We start from the raw sequence: 17,759 nt of genomic DNA on the forward strand, positions 1-17,759 counted from the left end.
GCTGATCCTATCTGTGCCAACCGGTGCAGGCAACTTAGTTCCAACACTTTGAACATGTGTTGGTTAAACTGCTGGGGTTGTGGGCTTGATTCATGCACACTGTAGACTAACTAGGTCACTAAGGATCATATCACACTGGCCAAATGATCTGCATAAATATACAGCACAATACCAGCCGCATCTCTCACAGCTTATTATATATGACCATGACAATGTTGTGGTCTGAATTCATATGACCACCAAGAGCAATAGTGGCAATAAGGCTTTGAATTCAAATTACTGTCTTCTTCTTGCGACAAAATGCTACTACCATGCTTGACAATTATTATAAACTTCATCTTGATAATAATGTGGTTTTCTGTTTTAATTACGGTTAATGTATGTCACCCAAAGAGTTAACAGGTACTAGCCACCGCAACGAGCAAAGCCTGAAAGAGTTATGAGTGACACGGAGAAAGAGAGAAGAAGAAAGTACAAATGGAGAGATAGATGCATGGATAGATTAGAAAACTGATAAGTGTGGCTAATGACTCGTGTCTGCTGTTGGACAAGAGGAGGAACTTGTGTAGACATGCTGCAGTGTGTGTGTGTGTGTGTGTGTGTGTGTGTGTGTGTGTGTGTGTGTGTGTGTGTGTGTGTGTGTGTGTGTGTGTGTGTGTGTGTGTGTGTGTGTGTGTGTGTGTGTGTGTGTGTGTGTGTGTGTGTGTGCGCGCGTGTGTGTGCGTGCGTTTGTGTGTGTGTGTGTTTGTGTGTGTGTGTTTGTGTGTGTGTGTCGGGGGCAGTGGATGATGCATGTGGTGGCGTAGTGAGTCCAATATCACTCATCTCCAGCCATCATTGCCAACAGCTGGAACACAAGCAGCGCGCTTTGTTCACTTCAAACTAAACAACTCTCTATTCGAGGCGTTGGATTGTGTTCCTTGGACAGACGGCCTCTGCCTAAAAAGTGTATTACATTACCATATAGTTATATAAACGTACATTTTCAGGTCAGATTACAACTCGGCGGCGATGGTAAAGTATTCCCCGTGCGGTTAGCCAAAGTGTCTATATCAGACGGATGTGGACATGTGTGAGGTGGTGTCTGTGGGGCTCTAAGTGCGTGTGTGGTTTCCGAGGAGTGCCCCCTGGTCGCCACGGTTACCCTCAAGTTAATCCAGCGTGCAGTGTAGTGGATGGGATCATCCATCAAGAGTCAATAGTTAACGTCCCCTTTGTCCTGCAGTCATCCATCATACAGTGTGTGTCTTTATTAGGACCCTCTGAGGGGGGCAACACCAAAGGCACTGAGAGGCTACCGCTCCCTGCCCTTCTCTCCAACTCCTTCTCCCTCTCACCCCTTTCTTCCACCAAACAGAGGGGGGCAACACCAAAGGCACTGAGAGGCTACCGCTCCCTGCCCTTCTCTCCAACTCCTTCTCTCTCTCACCCCTTTCTTCCACCAAACAGAGGGGGGCAACACCAAAGGCACTGAGAGGCTACCGCTCCCTGCCCTTCTCTCCAACTCCTTCTCCCTCTCACCCCTTTCTTCCACCAAACAGAGGGGGCAACACCAAAGGCACTGAGAGGCTACCACTCCCCTGCCCTTCTCTCCAACTCCTGCTCTCTCTCACCCCTTTCTTCCACCAAACAGAGGGGGCAACACCAAAGGCACTGAGAGGCTACCGCTCCCTGCCCTTCTCTCCAACTCCTTCTCTCTCTCACCCCTTTCTTCCACCAAACAGAGGGGGCAACACCAAAGGCACTGAGAGGCTACCGCTCCCTGCCCTTCTCTCCAACTCCTTCTCCCTCTCACCCCTTTCTTCCACCAAACAGAGGGGGCAACACCAAAGGCACTGAGAGGCTACCACTCCCTGCCCTTCTCTCCAACTCCTGCTCTCTCTCACCCCTTTCTTCCACCAAACAGAGGGGGCAACACCAAAGGCACTGAGAGGCTACCGCTCCCTGCCCTTCTCTCCAACTCCTTCTCTCTCTCACCCCTTTCTTCCACCAAACAGAGGGGGCAACACCAAAGGCACTGAGAGGCTACCGCTCCCTGCCCTTCTCTCCAACTCCTTCTCCCTCTCACCCCTTTCTTCCACCAAACAGAGGGGGGCAACACCAAAGGCACTGAGAGGCTACCGCTCCCTGCCCTTCTCTCCAACTCCTTCTCTCTCTCACCCCTTTCTTCCACCGAACAGAGGGGGCAACACCAAAGGCACTGAGAGGCTACCGCTCCCTGCCCTTCTCTCCAACTCCTTCTCCCTCTCACCCCTTTCTTCCACCAAACAGAGGGGGCAACACCAAAGGCACTGAGAGGCTACCGCTCCCTGCCCTTCTCTCCAACTCCTGCTCTCTCTCACCCCTTTCTTCCACCAAACAGAGGGGGCAACACCAAAGGCACTGAGAGGCTACCGCTCCCTGCCCTTCTCTCCAACTCCTTCTCCCTCTCACCCCTTTCTTCCACCAAACAGAGGGGGCAACACCAAAGGCACTGAGAGGCTACCGCTCCCTGCCCTTCTCTCCAACTCCTTCTCTCTCTCACCCCTTTCTTCCACCGAACAGAGGGGGCAACACCAAAGGCACTGAGAGGCTACCGCTCCCTGCCCTTCTCTCCAACTCCTTCTCCCTCTCACCCCTTTCTTCCACCAAACAGAGGGGGCAACACCAAAGGCACTGAGAGGCTACCACTCCCTGCCCTTCTCTCCAACTCCTGCTCTCTCTCACCCCTTTCTTCCACCAAACAGAGGGGGCAACACCAAAGGCACTGAGAGGCTACCGCTCCCTGCCCTTCTCTCCAACTCCTTCTCTCTCTCACCCCTTTCTTCCACCAAACAGAGGGGGCAACACCAAAGGCACTGAGAGGCTACCGCTCCCTGCCCTTCTCTCCAACTCCTTCTCCCTCTCACCCCTTTCTTCCACCAAACAGAGGGGGCAACACCAAAGGCACTGAGAGGCTACCACTCCCTGCCCTTCTCTCCAACTCCTGCTCTCTCTCACCCCTTTCTTCCACCAAACAGAGGGGGCAACACCAAAGGCACTGAGAGGCTACCGCTCCCTGCCCTTCTCTCCAACTCCTTCTCTCTCTCACCCCTTTCTTCCACCAAACAGAGGGGGCAACACCAAAGGCACTGAGAGGCTACCGCTCCCTGCCCTTCTCTCCAACTCCTTCTCCCTCTCACCCCTTTCTTCCACCAAACAGAGGGGGCAACACCAAAGGCACTGAGAGGCTACCGCTCCCTGCCCTTCTCTCCAACTCCTTCTCTCTCTCACCCCTTTCTTCCACCGAACAGAGGGGGCAACACCAAAGGCACTGAGAGGCTACCGCTCCTGCCCTTCTCTCCAACTCCTTCTCCTCTCACCCCTTTCTTCCACCAAACAGAGGGGGCAACACCAAAGGCACTGAGAGGCTACCGCTCCCTGCCCTTCTCTCCAACTCCTGCTCTCTCTCACCCCTTTCTTCCACCAAACAGAGGGGGCAACACCAAAGGCACTGAGAGGCTACCGCTCCCTGCCCTTCTCTCCAACTCCTTCTCTCTCTCACCCCTTTCTTCCACCAAACAGAGGGGGCAACACCAAAGGCACTGAGAGGCTACCGCTCCCTGCCCTTCTCTCCAACTCCTTCTCCCTCTCACCCCTTTCTTCCACCGAACAGAGGGGGCAACACCAAAGGCACTGAGAGGCTACCGCTCCCCCTGCCCTTCTCTCCAACTCCTTCTCCCTCTCACCCCTTTCTTCCACCAAACAGAGGGGAGCAACACCAAAGGCACTGAGAGGCTACCGCTCCTGCCCTTCTCTCCAACTCCTCTCTCTCACCCCTTTCTTCCACCAAACAGAGGGGGCAACACCAAAGGCACTGAGAGGCTACCGCTCCCTGCCCTTCTCTCCAACTCCTTCTCTCTCTCACCCCTTTCTTCCACCAAACAGAGGGGGCAACACCAAAGGCACTGAGACGCTACCGCTCCCTGCCCTTCTCTCCAACTCCTTCTCCCTCTCACCCCTTTCTTCCACCGAACAGAGGGGGCAAAACCAAAGGCACTGAGAGGCTACCGCTCCCTGCCCTTCTCTCCAACTCCTTCTCCCTCTCACCCCTTTCTTCCACCAAACAGAGGGGGCAACACCAAAGGCACTGAGAGGCTACCGCTCCCTGCCCTTCTCTCCAACTCCTTCTCCCTCTCACCCCTTTCTTCCACCGAACAGAGGGGGCAAAACCAAAGGCACTGAGAGGCTACCGCTCCTGCCCTTCTCTCCAACTCCTTCTCTCTCTCACCCCTTTCTTCCACCAAACAGAGGGGGCAACACCAAAGGCACTGAGAGGCTACCGCTCCCTGCCCTTCTCTCCAACTCCTTCTCCCTCTCACCCCTTTCTTCCACCGAACAGAGGGGGCAAAACCAAAGGCACTGAGAGGCTACCGCTCCCTGCCCTTCTCTCCAACTCCTTCTCTCTCTCACCCCTTTCTTCCACCGGACAGAGGGGGCAACACCAAAGGCACTGAGAGGCTACCGCTCCCTGCCCTTCTCTCCAACTCCTTCTCCCTCTCACCCCTTTCTTCCACTGAACAGAGGAGGGATTACACCAAAGGCACTGAGAGGCTACCGCTCCCTGCCCTTCTCTCCAACTCCTTCTCTCTCTCACCCCTTTCTTCCACCGGACAGAGGGGGCAACACCAAAGGCACTGAGAGGCTACCGCTCCCTGCCCTTCTCTCCAACTCCTTCTCCCTCTCACCCCTTTCTTCCACCAAACAGAGGGGGCAACACCAAAGGCACTGAGAGGCTACCGCTCCCTGCCCTTCTCTCCAACTCCTCTCTCTCACCCCTTTCTTCCACCGAACAGAGGGGGCAACACCAAAGGCACTGAGAGGCTACCGCTCCCTGCCCTTCTCTCCAACTCCTTCTCTCTCTCACCCCTTTCTTCCACCAAACAGAGGGGGCAACACCAAAGGCACTGAGACGCTACCGCTCCCTGCCCTTCTCTCCAACTCCTTCTCCCTCTCACCCCTTTCTTCCACCGAACAGAGGGGGCAAAACCAAAGGCACTGAGAGGCTACCGCTCCCTGCCCTTCTCTCCAACTCCTTCTCCCTCTCACCCCTTTCTTCCACCAAACAGAGGGGGCAACACCAAAGGCACTGAGAGGCTACCGCTCCCTGCCCTTCTCTCCAACTCCTTCTCCCTCTCACCCCTTTCTTCCACCGAACAGAGGGGGCAAACCAAAGGCACTGAGAGGCTACCGCTCCCTGCCCTTCTCTCCAACTCCTTCTCTCTCTCACCCCTTTCTTCCACCAAACAGAGGGGGCAACACCAAAGGCACTGAGAGGCTACCGCTCCCTGCCCTTCTCTCCAACTCCTTCTCCCTCTCACCCCTTTCTTCCACCGAACAGAGGGGGCAAAACCAAAGGCACTGAGAGGCTACCGCTCCCTGCCCTTCTCTCCAACTCCTTCTCTCTCTCACCCCTTTCTTCCACCGGACAGAGGGGGCAACACCAAAGGCACTGAGAGGCTACCGCTCCCTGCCCTTCTCTCCAACTCCTTCTCCCTCTCACCCCTTTCTTCCACCAAACAGAGGGGGCAACACCAAAGGCACTGAGAGGCTACCGCTCCCTGCCATTCTCTCCAACTCCTTCTCCTCTCACCCCTTTCTTCCACCGAACAGAGGGGGCAACACCAAAGGCACTGAGAGGCTACCGCTCCCTGCCCTTCTCTCCAACTCCTTCTCCCTCTCACCCCTTTCTTCCACCAAACAGAGGGGGCAACACCAAAGGCACTGAGAGGCTACCGCTCCCTGCCCTGCCCTTCTCTCCAACTCCTTCTCTCTCTCACCCCTTTCTTCCACCAAACAGAGGGGGCAACACCAAAGGCACTGAGAGGCTACCGCTCCTGCCCTTCTCTCCAACTCCTTCTCCCTCTCACCCCTTTCTTCCACCGAACAGAGGGGGCAACACCAAAGGCACTGAGAGGCTACCGCTCCCTGCCCTTCTCTCCAACTCCTTCTCCCTCTCACCCCTTTCTTCCACCAAACAGAGGGGGGCAACACCAAAGGCACTGAGAGGCTACCGCTCGCTCCCTGCCCTTCTCTCCAACTCGTTCTCTCTCTCACCCCTTTCTTCCACCAAACAGAGGGGGCAACACCAAAGGCACTGAGAGGCTACCGCTCCCTGCCCTTCTCTCCAACTCCTTCTCCCTCTCACCCCTTTCTTCCACCAAACAGAGGGGGCAACACCAAAGGCACTGAGAGGCTACCGCTCCCTGCCCTTCTCTCCAACTCCTTCTCTCTCTCACCCCTTTCTTCCACCGGACAGACGGGGGCAACACCAAAGGCACTGAGAGGCTACCGCTCCCTGCCCTTCTCTCCAACTCCTTCTCCCTCTCACCCTTTCTTCCACCAAACAGAGGGGGATTACACCAAAGGCACTGAGAGGCTGCCGCTCCCTGCCCTTCTCTCCAACTCCTTCTCTCTCACCCCTTTCTTCCACTGAACAGAGGGGATTACACCAAAGGCACTGAGAGGCTACCGCTCCCTGCCCTTCTCTCCAACTCCTTCTCCCTCTCACCCCTTTCTTCCACCAAACAGAGGGGGCAACACCAAAGGCACTGAGAGGCTACCGCTCCTGCCCTTCTCTCCAACTCCTTCTCCCTCTCACCCCTTTCTTCCACCTAACAGAGGGGGCAACACCAAAGGCACTGAGAGGCTACCGCTCCCTGCCCTTCTCTCCAACTCCTTCTCTCTCTCACCCCTTTCTTCCACCAAACAGAGGGGGCAACACCAAAGGCACTGAGAGGCTACCGCTCCCTGCCCTTCTCTCCAACTCCTTCTCTCTCTCACCCCTTTCTTCCACCAAACAGAGGGGGCAACACCAAAGGCACTGAGAGGCTACCGCTCCCTGCCCTTCTCTCCAACTCCTTCTCTCTCTCACCCCTTTCTTCCACCGGACAGAGGGGGCAACACCAAAGGCACTGAGAGGCTACCGCTCCCTGCCCTTCTCTCCAACTCCTTCTCCCTCTCACCCCTTTCTTCCACTGAACAGAGGGGGATTACACCAAAGGCACTGAGAGGCTACCGCTCCCTGCCCTTCTCTCCAACTCCTTCTCTCTCTCACCCCTTTCTTCCACCGGACAGGGGGCAACACCAAAGGCACTGAGAGGCTACCGCTCCCTGCCCTTCTCTCCAACTCCTTCTCCTCTCACCCCTTTCTTCCACCAAACAGAGGGGGCAACACCAAAGGCACTGAGAGGCTACCGCTCCTGCCATTCTCTCCAACTCCTTCTCCCTCTCACCCCTTTCTTCCACCGAACAGAGGGGGCAACACCAAAGGCACTGAGAGGCTACCGCTCCCTGCCCTTCTCTCCAACTCCTTCTCCCTCTCACCCCTTTCTTCCACCAAACAGAGGGGGCAACACCAAAGGCACTGAGAGGCTACCGCTCCCTGCCCTGCCCTTCTCTCCAACTCCTTCTCTCTCTCACCCCTTTCTTCCACCAAACAGAGGGGGCAACACCAAAGGCACTGAGAGGCTACCGCTCCTGCCCTTCTCTCCAACTCCTTCTCCCTCTCACCCCTTTCTTCCACCGAACAGAGGGGGGCAACACCAAAGGCACTGAGAGGCTACCGCTCCCTGCCCTTCTCTCCAACTCCTTCTCCCTCTCACCCCTTTCTTCCACCAAACAGAGGGGGCAACACCAAAGGCACTGAGAGGCTACCTCGCTCCCTGCCCTTCTCTCCAACTCGTTCTCTCTCTCACCCCTTTCTTCCACCAAACAGAGGGGGCAACACCAAAGGCACTGAGAGGCTACCGCTCCCTGCCCTTCTCTCCAACTCCTTCTCCCTCTCACCCCTTTCTTCCACCAAACAGAGGGGGCAACACCAAAGGCACTGAGAGGCTACCGCTCCCTGCCCTTCTCTCCAACTCCTTCTCTCTCTCACCCCTTTCTTCCACCGGACAGCGGGGGCAACACCAAAGGCACTGAGAGGCTACCGCTCCCTGCCCTTCTCTCCAACTCCTTCTCCTCTCACCCCTTTCTTCCACCAAACAGAGGGGGATTACACCAAAGGCACTGAGAGGCTGCCGCTCCTGCCCTTCTCTCCAACTCCTTCTCTCTCTCACCCCTTTCTTCCACTGAACAGAGGGGGATTACACCAAAGGCACTGAGAGGCTACCGCTCCCTGCCCTTCTCTCCAACTCCTTCTCCCTCTCACCCCTTTCTTCCACCAAACAGAGGGGGCAACACCAAAGGCACTGAGAGGCTACCGCTCCTGCCCTTCTCTCCAACTCCTTCTCCCTCTCACCCCTTTCTTCCACCAAACAGAGGGGGCAACACCAAAGGCACTGAGAGGCTACCGCTCCCTGCCATTCTCTCCAACTCCTTCTCCCTCTCACCCCTTTCTTCCACCGAACAGAGGGGGCAACACCAAAGGCACTGAGAGGCTACCGCTCCCTGCCCTTCTCTCCAACTCCTTCTCCTCTCACCCCTTTCTTCCACCAAACAGAGGGGGCAACACCAAAGGCACTGAGAGGCTACCGCTCCCTGCCCTGCCCTTCTCTCCAACTCCTTCTCTCTCTCACCCCTTTCTTCCACCAAACAGAGGGGGGCAACACCAAAGGCACTGAGAGGCTACCGCTCCCTGCCCTTCTCTCCAACTCCTTCTCCCTCTCACCCCTTTCTTCCACCGAACAGAGGGGGGCAACACCAAAGGCACTGAGAGGCTACCGCTCCCTGCCCTTCTCTCCAACTCCTTCTCCCTCTCACCCCTTTCTTCCACCAAACAGAGGGGGGCAACACCAAAGGCACTGAGAGGCTACCGCTCGCTCCCTGCCCTTCTCTCCAACTCGTTCTCTCTCTCACCCCTTTCTTCCACCAAACAGAGGGGGCAACACCAAAGGCACTGAGAGGCTACCGCTCCCTGCCCTTCTCTCCAACTCCTTCTCCCTCTCACCCCTTTCTTCCACCAAACAGAGGGGGGCAACACCAAAGGCACTGAGAGGCTACCGCTCCCTGCCCTTCTCTCCAACTCCTTCTCTCTCTCACCCCTTTCTTCCACCGGACAGCGGGGGCAACACCAAAGGCACTGAGAGGCTACCGCTCCCTGCCCTTCTCTCCAACTCCTTCTCCCTCTCACCCCTTTCTTCCACCAAACAGAGGGGGATTACACCAAAGGCACTGAGAGGCTGCCGCTCCTGCCCTTCTCTCCAACTCCTTCTCTCTCTCACCCCTTTCTTCCACTGAACAGAGGGGATTACACCAAAGGCACTGAGAGGCTACCGCTCCCTGCCCTTCTCTCCAACTCCTTCTCCCTCTCACCCCTTTCTTCCACCAAACAGAGGGGGCAACACCAAAGGCACTGAGAGGCTACCGCTCCCTGCCCTTCTCTCCAACTCCTTCTCCCTCTCACCCCTTTCTTCCACCTAACAGAGGGGGCAACACCAAAGGCACTGAGAGGCTACCGCTCCCTGCCCTTCTCTCCAACTCCTTCTCTCTCTCACCCCTTTCTTCCACCAAACAGAGGGGGCAACACCAAAGGCACTGAGAGGCTACCGCTCCTGCCCTTCTCTCCAACTCCTTCTCTCTCTCACCCCTTTCTTCCACCAAACAGAGGGGGGCAACACCAAAGGCACTGAGAGGCTACCGCTCCTGCCCTTCTCTCCAACTCCTTCTCTCTCTCACCCCTTTCTTCCACCGGACAGAGGGGGCAACACCAAAGGCACTGAGAGGCTACCGCTCCCTGCCCTTCTCTCCAACTCCTTCTCCCTCTCACCCCTTTCTTCCACTGAACAGAGGGGGATTACACCAAAGGCACTGAGAGGCTACCGCTCCCTGCCCTTCTCTCCAACTCCTTCTCTCTCTCACCCCTTTCTTCCACCGGACAGGGGGCAACACCAAAGGCACTGAGAGGCTACCGCTCCCTGCCCTTCTCTCCAACTCCTTCTCCCTCTCACCCCTTTCTTCCACCAAACAGAGGGGGCAACACCAAAGGCACTGAGAGGCTACCGCTCCCTGCCATTCTCTCCAACTCCTTCTCCCTCTCACCCCTTTCTTCCACCGAACAGAGGGGGCAACACCAAAGGAACTGAGAGGCTACCGCTCCCTGCCCTTCTCTCCAACTCCTTCTCCCTCTCACCCCTTTCTTCCACCAAACAGAGGGGGCAACACCAAAGGCACTGAGAGGCTACCGCTCCCTGCCCTGCCCTTCTCTCCAACTCCTTCTCTCTCTCACCCCTTTCTTCCACCAAACAGAGGGGGGCAACACCAAAGGCACTGAGAGGCTACCGCTCCCTGCCCTTCTCTCCAACTCCTTCTCCCTCTCACCCCTTTCTTCCACCGAACAGAGGGGGCAACACCAAAGGCACTGAGAGGCTACCGCTGCCTGCCCTTCTCTCCAACTCCTTCTCCCTCTCACCCCTTTCTTCCACCAAACAGAGGGGGCAACACCAAAGGCACTGAGAGGCTACCGCTCGCTCCCTGCCCTTCTCTCCAACTCGTTCTCTCTCTCACCCCTTTCTTCCACCAAACAGAGGGGGCAACACCAAAGGCACTGAGAGGCTACCGCTCCCTGCCCTTCTCTCCAACTCCTTCTCCCTCTCACCCTTTCTTCCACCAAACAGAGGGGGCAACACCAAAGGCACTGAGAGGCTACCGCTCCCTGCCCTTCTCTCCAACTCCTTCTCTCTCTCACCCCTTTCTTCCACCGGACAGAGGGGGCAACACCAAAGGCACTGAGAGGCTACCGCTCCCTGCCCTTCTCTCCAACTCCTTCTCTCTCTCACCCCTTTCTTCCACCAAACAGAGGGGATTACACCAAAGGCACTGAGAGGCTACCGCTCCCTGCCCTTCTCTCCAACTCCTTCTCTCTCTCACCCCTTTCTTCCACCAAACAGAGGGGGCAACACCAAAGGCACTGAGAGGCTACCGCTCCCTGCCCTTCTCTCCAACTCCTTCTCTCTCTCACCCCTTTCTTCCACCGGACAGAGGGGGCAACACCAAAGGCACTGAGAGGCTACCGCTCCCTGCCCTTCTCTCCAACTCCTTCTCCCTCTCACCCCTTTCTTCCACTGAACAGAGGGGGATTACACCAAAGGCACTGAGAGGCTACCGCTCCTGCCCTTCTCTCCAACTCCTTCTCTCTCTCACCCCTTTCTTCCACCGGACAGAGGGGGCAACACCAAAGGCACTGAGAGGCTACCGCTCCTGCCCTTCTCTCCAACTCCTTCTCCCTCTCACCCCTTTCTTCCACCGAACAGAGGGGGGCAACACCAAAGGCACTGAGAGGCTACCGCTCCCTGCCATTCTCTCCAACTCCTTCTCCCTCTCACCCCTTTCTTCCACCGAACAGAGGGGGGCAACACCAAAGGCACTGAGAGGCTACCGCTCCCTGCCCTTCTCTCCAACTCCTTCTCCCTCTCACCCCTTTCTTCCACCAAACAGAGGGGGGCAACACCAAAGGCACTGAGAGGCTACCGCTCCCTGCCCTGCCCTTCTCTCCAACTCCTTCTCTCTCTCACCCCTTTCTTCCACCAAACAGAGGGGGGCAACACCAAAGGCACTGAGAGGCTACCGCTCCCTGCCCTTCTCTCCAACTCCTTCTCTCTCTCACCCCTTTCTTCCACCGGACAGCGGGGGCAACACCAAAGGCACTGAGAGGCTACCGCTCCCTGCCCTTCTCTCCAACTCCTTCTCCCTCTCACCCCTTTCTTCCACCAAACAGAGGGGGATTACACCAAAGGCACTGAGAGGCTGCCGCTCCCTGCCCTTCTCTCCAACTCCTTCTCTCTCTCACCCCTTTCTTCCACTGAACAGAGGGGGATTACACCAAAGGCACTGAGAGGCTACCGCTCCCTGCCCTTCTCTCCAACTCCTTCTCCCTCTCACCCCTTTCTTCCACCAAACAGAGGGGGCAACACCAAAGGCACTGAGAGGCTACCGCTCCCTGCCCTTCTCTCCAACTCCTTCTCCCTCTCACCCCTTTCTTCCACCTAACAGAGGGGGCAACACCAAAGGCACTGAGAGGCTACCGCTCCCTGCCCTTCTCTCCAACTCCTTCTCTCTCTCACCCCTTTCTTCCACCAAACAGAGGGGCAACACCAAAGGCACTGAGAGGCTACCGCTCCCTGCCCTTCTCTCCAACTCCTTCTCTCTCTCACCCCTTTCTTCCACCAAACAGAGGGGGCAACACCAAAGGCACTGAGAGGCTACCGCTCCCTGCCCTTCTCTCCAACTCCTCTCTCTCTCTCACCCTTTCTTCCACCGGACAGAGGGGGCAACACCAAAGGCACTGAGAGGCTACCGCTCCCTGCCCTTCTCTCCAACTCCTTCTCCCTCTCACCCCTTTCTTCCACTGAACAGAGGGGGATTACACCAAAGGCACTGAGAGGCTACCGCTCCCTGCCCTTCTCTCCAACTCCTTCTCTCTCTCACCCCTTTCTTCCACCGGACAGGGGGCAACACCAAAGGCACTGAGAGGCTACCGCTCCCTGCCCTTCTCTCCAACTCCTTCTCCCTCTCACCCCTTTCTTCCACCAAACAGAGGGGGCAACACCAAAGGCACTGAGAGGCTACCGCTCCCTGCCATTCTCTCCAACTCCTTCTCCCTCTCACCCCTTTCTTCCACCGAACAGAGGGGGCAACACCAAAGGCACTGAGAGGCTACCGCTCCTGCCCTTCTCTCCAACTCCTTCTCCCTCTCACCCCTTTCTTCCACCAAACAGAGGGGGCAACACCAAAGGCACTGAGAGGCTACCGCTCCCTGCCCTGCCCTTCTCTCCAACTCCTTCTCTCTCTCACCCCTTTCTTCCACCAAACAGAGGGGGCAACACCAAAGGCACTGAGAGGCTACCGCTCCCTGCCCTTCTCTCCAACTCCTTCTCCCTCTCACCCCTTTCTTCCACCGAACAGAGGGGGCAACACCAAAGGCACTGAGAGGCTACCGCTGCCTGCCCTTCTCTCCAACTCCTTCTCCCTCTCACCCCTTTCTTCCACCAAACAGAGGGGGCAACACCAAAGGCACTGAGAGGCTACCGCTCGCTCCCTGCCCTTCTCTCCAACTCGTTCTCTCTCTCACCCCTTTCTTCCACCAAACAGAGGGGGGCAACACCAAAGGCACTGAGAGGCTACCGCTCCCTGCCCTTCTCTCCAACTCCTTCTCCCTCTCACCCCTTTCTTCCACCAAACAGAGGGGGGCAACACCAAAGGCACTGAGAGGCTACCGCTCCCTGCCCTTCTCTCCAACTCCTTCTCTCTCTCACCCCTTTCTTCCACCGGACAGAGGGGGGCAACACCAAAGGCACTGAGAGGCTACCGCTCCCTGCCCTTCTCTCCAACTCCTTCTCTCTCTCACCCCTTTCTTCCACCAAACAGAGGGGGATTACACCAAAGGCACTGAGAGGCTACCGCTCCCTGCCCTTCTCTCCAACTCCTTCTCTCTCTCACCCCTTTCTTCCACCAAACAGAGGGGCAACACCAAAGGCACTGAGAGGCTACCGCTCCCTGCCCTTCTCTCCAACTCCTTCTCTCTCTCACCCCTTTCTTCCACCGGACAGAGGGGGGCAACACCAAAGGCACTGAGAGGCTACCGCTCCCTGCCCTTCTCTCCAACTCCTTCTCCCTCTCACCCCTTTCTTCCACTGAACAGAGGGGGGATTACACCAAAGGCACTGAGAGGCTACCGCTCCCTGCCCTTCTCTCCAACTCCTTCTCTCTCTCACCCCTTTCTTCCACCGGACAGAGGGGGGCAACACCAAAGGCACTGAGAGGCTACCGCTCCCTGCCCTTCTCTCCAACTCCTTCTCTCTCTCACCCCTTTCTTCCACCAAACAGAGGGGGGCAACACCAAAGGCACTGAGAGGCTACCGCTCCCTGCCATTCTCTCCAACTCCTTCTCCTCTCACCCCTTTCTTCCACCGAACAGAGGGGGCAACACCAAAGGCACTGAGAGGCTACCGCTCCCTGCCCTTCTCTCCAACTCCTTCTCCCTCTCACCCCTTTCTTCCACCAAACAGAGGGGGGCAACACCAAAGGCACTGAGAGGCTACCGCTCCCTGCCCTGCCCTTCTCTCCAACTCCTTCTCTCTCTCACCCCTTTCTTCCACCAAACAGAGGGGGGCAACACCAAAGGCACTGAGAGGCTACCGCTCCCTGCCCTTCTCTCCAACTCCTTCTCCCTCTCACCCCTTTCTTCCACCGAACAGAGGGGGGCAACACCAAAGGCACTGAGAGGCTACCGCTCCCTGCCCTTCTCTCCAACTCCTTCTCCCTCTCACCCCTTTCTTCCACCAAACAGAGGGGGGCAACACCAAAGGCACTGAGAGGCTACCGCTCCCTGCCCTTCTCTCCAACTCCTTCTCCCTCTCACCCCTTTCTTCCACCAAACAGAGGGGGGCAACACCAAAGGCACTGAGAGGCTACCGCTCCCTGCCCTTCTCTCCAACTCCTTCTCCCTCTCTCCCCTTTCTTCCACCAAACAGAGGGGGGCAACACCAAAGGCACTGAGAGGCTACCGCTCCCTGCCCTTCTCTCCAACTCCTGCTCTCTCTCAATTCAAAGGGCTTTATTGGCCTGGGAAACACATGTTTACATTGCCAAAGCAAGTGAAATAGACAAGAAACAAAAGTGAAATAAATAATTGAAAAATGAACAGTAAACACACTCACAAAAGGAATAGGAATAGAGACATTTCAAATGTCATATTATGTCTATATACAGTGTTGTCACGATGTGTAAATAGTATAAAAAGATAAATAAATAAACATAAATGAGTTTCATATATGGGTTGTATTTACAATGGTGTTTGTTCTTCACTGGTTGCACTTTTCTCATGGCAACAGGTCACACATCTTTCTGCTGTGATGGCACACTGTGGAATTACACCCAATTGGGAGTTATCAAAATTGGATTTGTTTTGGAATTCTTTGTGGGTCTCAGTAATCTGAGCGAAATATGTGTATCTAGGATGGTCATACATTTCACAGGAGGTTTGGAAGTGCAGCTCAGTTTCCTCCTCATTTTGTGGGCAGTGAGCACATAGCCTGTTTTTTTTAGAGCCAGGTCTGCCTATGGCGGCCTTTCTCAATAACAAGGCTATGCTCACTAAGTCTAAACATAGGCAAAGCTTTTCTTAAATTTGTGTCAGTCACAGTGGTCAGGTATTCCGCCCTCTGTTTAGGGCCAAATAGCATTCGATTTGGTCAGTTTTTTTGATAATTCTTTCCAATGTGTCAAGTAATTATATTTTGGTTTTCTCTTGATTTGGTTGGGTCTAATTGTGTTGCTGTCCTGAGGCTCTGTGGGGTTTGTTTGTGTTAGTCTGTTTGTGTGTCTCAACTCAATTCAAAGGGATTTATTGGCATGGGAAACATATGTTTACATTGCCAAAGAAAGTGAAATAGACAATAAATAAAAATCTCTCTCTCTCAATTCAATTCAAATGGATTTATTGGCATGGGAAACATATGAAACACCTCTCATGTCTCTATCTTGCTCTCTCGTGAGTTCGGTATGTTTCTGCACGCCAGTCCGGTTAAATAGATAGCCCGCTGGTCGAGGCCAGTGGCTGTATCCCATTACCACCTCTTTTATTTTTATGACACATCACTGCGGCGCTGGGGGAAGAGGGTAGAGAAAAGAGAGAGGGAGGGAGGAAGAATGGAGAAGGGGGGGTGAGGTGAACTTGTGGGAAATATTCTCAACATTCCATCCAATCGCTGGCCCTCGATCATCTCCAAGAATTGAACCACCAAGTCTCTCTCTATCTCCCCTACATCAACACACGGACTGGTACCCGACTTCCTTGACACTCAACACTACATCCATGCCAACGATAAATTGGCTAAATCCGAAACTGGCACTCAGAACAGTTTTTCCGGTTTCAATTACAACACAATGGCTTCAACCACGAACCACGTGTCTGACAAACACCACAAATTAAATAATATATTGCACCTCATAAAATAATGTTTCCATGAGGTTATGCCCTTGTGCGCGTGCGTCTAGGGCGCGGTCACTCCATTGGCACATTAAAGGTGCGCGGGGATAAAGAGGCGTGGCAACTGGCTCAGCTAGGAGGTCCTAGAACGCACATGTTCTCTCCGGGCGTGGTCGTGGCGGGGCTTAGGAACCATATGCGATTCCGTTTGGCTCCTGGACATGACAGACGTGGGTCGGGCGTGTCTGAGTGTGAAAGTGGGCATGTTATCAGCGGTCAAAGGAAGTGGCTCGTTTTCCATTCCATCCATTCATAGCGCAACCGCTCATAACGTGCATAGGCGAGATAGGGATCAGCGAGAGAGAGACAGAGAGAGGGTTGGATTAGGGCACTGACAGCCACCTCAGTCAAACAGTTGAGAGACACACGGTCACAACCTGCTGAGGGGGCAGAACTAGCTGGACCGGAAAGTCTCAATCCAATCCAGATCACCTCTTAGCGGGTGAGGGAGAGAAGACCACCGACCACCTCGAGACCCCGCACTGATTGAAAAGAGGGCAGAGTTGGAGAGTAAAACAATCCGTTTAGAAAAAGATGGAGCGTAAAATCCCTGACTTCGCTGGTACCTGGAAGATGAAGAACTCGGAGAACTTCGAGGAGCTTCTCAAAGCGCTGGGTGAGTGATGGTAATGTGGATGGTGGTGGTGATAATGGCGATGAAGGGGATGGTGATAAATATTTGTGGTACATATATCCCTAACTTTATTATAGCCTATTATTATAACAGTTATTTAATTATTACTAATTGAATATAGCTATCTGAACACCCTAATACATTGTAGGTCAGATACGTGTCTCTCACACACACACACACACACACACACACACACACACAATGGTTCATGCATGCACGTATTAATCAGACATGTGGTGTACTCTGTGCGTCGCGTGAATGGGGGGGCTTTGTAATTCTGGCGAACCCAAAACTCAATGCTTGCCCCCCCCCATCCAGCTTCACCCTTCTCTCCCCCTCCCCTCACTGCCCCACTCCCCAGCCAGTCTCCCCTCCCCCTCACCTCACTCCACCAGACAATGGAGACAAACGGCGGCACCTCTGTCCGTGTCACCGCGCAGGGAAAAATAACATCACATCGTGCAAGTGTGTGTGTGGGATCGGAAAAAAACAGACGCTTCAGAGAGAAGAGTCCGTTATGACGTGACAGTGCAGGCCATTTGGAATATTATCAGCCGGCATGCCGAAACTAAGAGCTGTTTCACTGTCATTTCATTCTCAATGTGAAAGGCCTCGCTCCACACCTGCAGCAGTTTGCATGGAATAAAAAGACAACGCCTGTTCATTTATCTGGCAGGGTGTGTGAGTGTCTGTCAGTGGTTGCCAATTTTATTATTTTTACTAAAATACAAGGGCATACCAGGAATACATGTATATCAACACACATATGGGAGGGAGGATCGAGAGAGAGAAGCCTGTGTTCATGCGCAAAAGTGCAATATGTGTCTGTGTTATGAACTAGTTCTAAATGCCACCATTGTTCCTGCCGGAATAACCGGAGTCAGTGGCGCATCACCGGCCAGGCGCGCGCATTCCAATTTCCTGGTTTGACTGAGGCACCAATTAACATAAATCTGCTCTCCGTCTTTACCCATCATTACCCACCGAGGGGTGTGTGTGAGAGGTAGCGTGCTGAGAGATAGAGAAGTGGGTGAGGTGGGGGCCAGAGGATAGAAAGGAAAAAGGGTCAAACAAAAGAAGAAAGAAAAGATGATGAAATGAAACTGACAGAGAGATAGGCCAGGGAGATGGTGTGTGTGTGTGTGTGTGTGTGTGTGTGTGTGTGTGTGTGTGTGTGTG

The 17,759-nt window shown here is 54.8% G+C and overlaps 1 protein-coding gene across 1 annotated transcript in view; it reads left to right on the top strand.

The window, feature by feature from the left end:
- Positions 1-16,143: 16,143 nt before the first annotated feature.
- crabp2a (cellular retinoic acid binding protein 2, a) overlaps positions 16,144-17,759 on the top strand; it is a 13,670-nt gene continuing 12,054 nt past the window's right edge. The window contains exon 1 of the mRNA XM_052513560.1: positions 16,144-16,562. Coding sequence (XP_052369520.1) covers positions 16,481-16,562 — 82 coding nt within the window. The 5' untranslated portion in view covers positions 16,144-16,480. The remainder of the gene's footprint in view (positions 16,563-17,759) is intronic.

Source organism: Oncorhynchus keta, unplaced genomic scaffold, assembly GCF_023373465.1.
Source record: "Oncorhynchus keta strain PuntledgeMale-10-30-2019 unplaced genomic scaffold, Oket_V2 Un_scaffold_1315_pilon_pilon, whole genome shotgun sequence".
In the NCBI taxonomy this organism is placed as follows: Eukaryota; Metazoa; Chordata; class Actinopteri; order Salmoniformes; family Salmonidae; genus Oncorhynchus; species Oncorhynchus keta.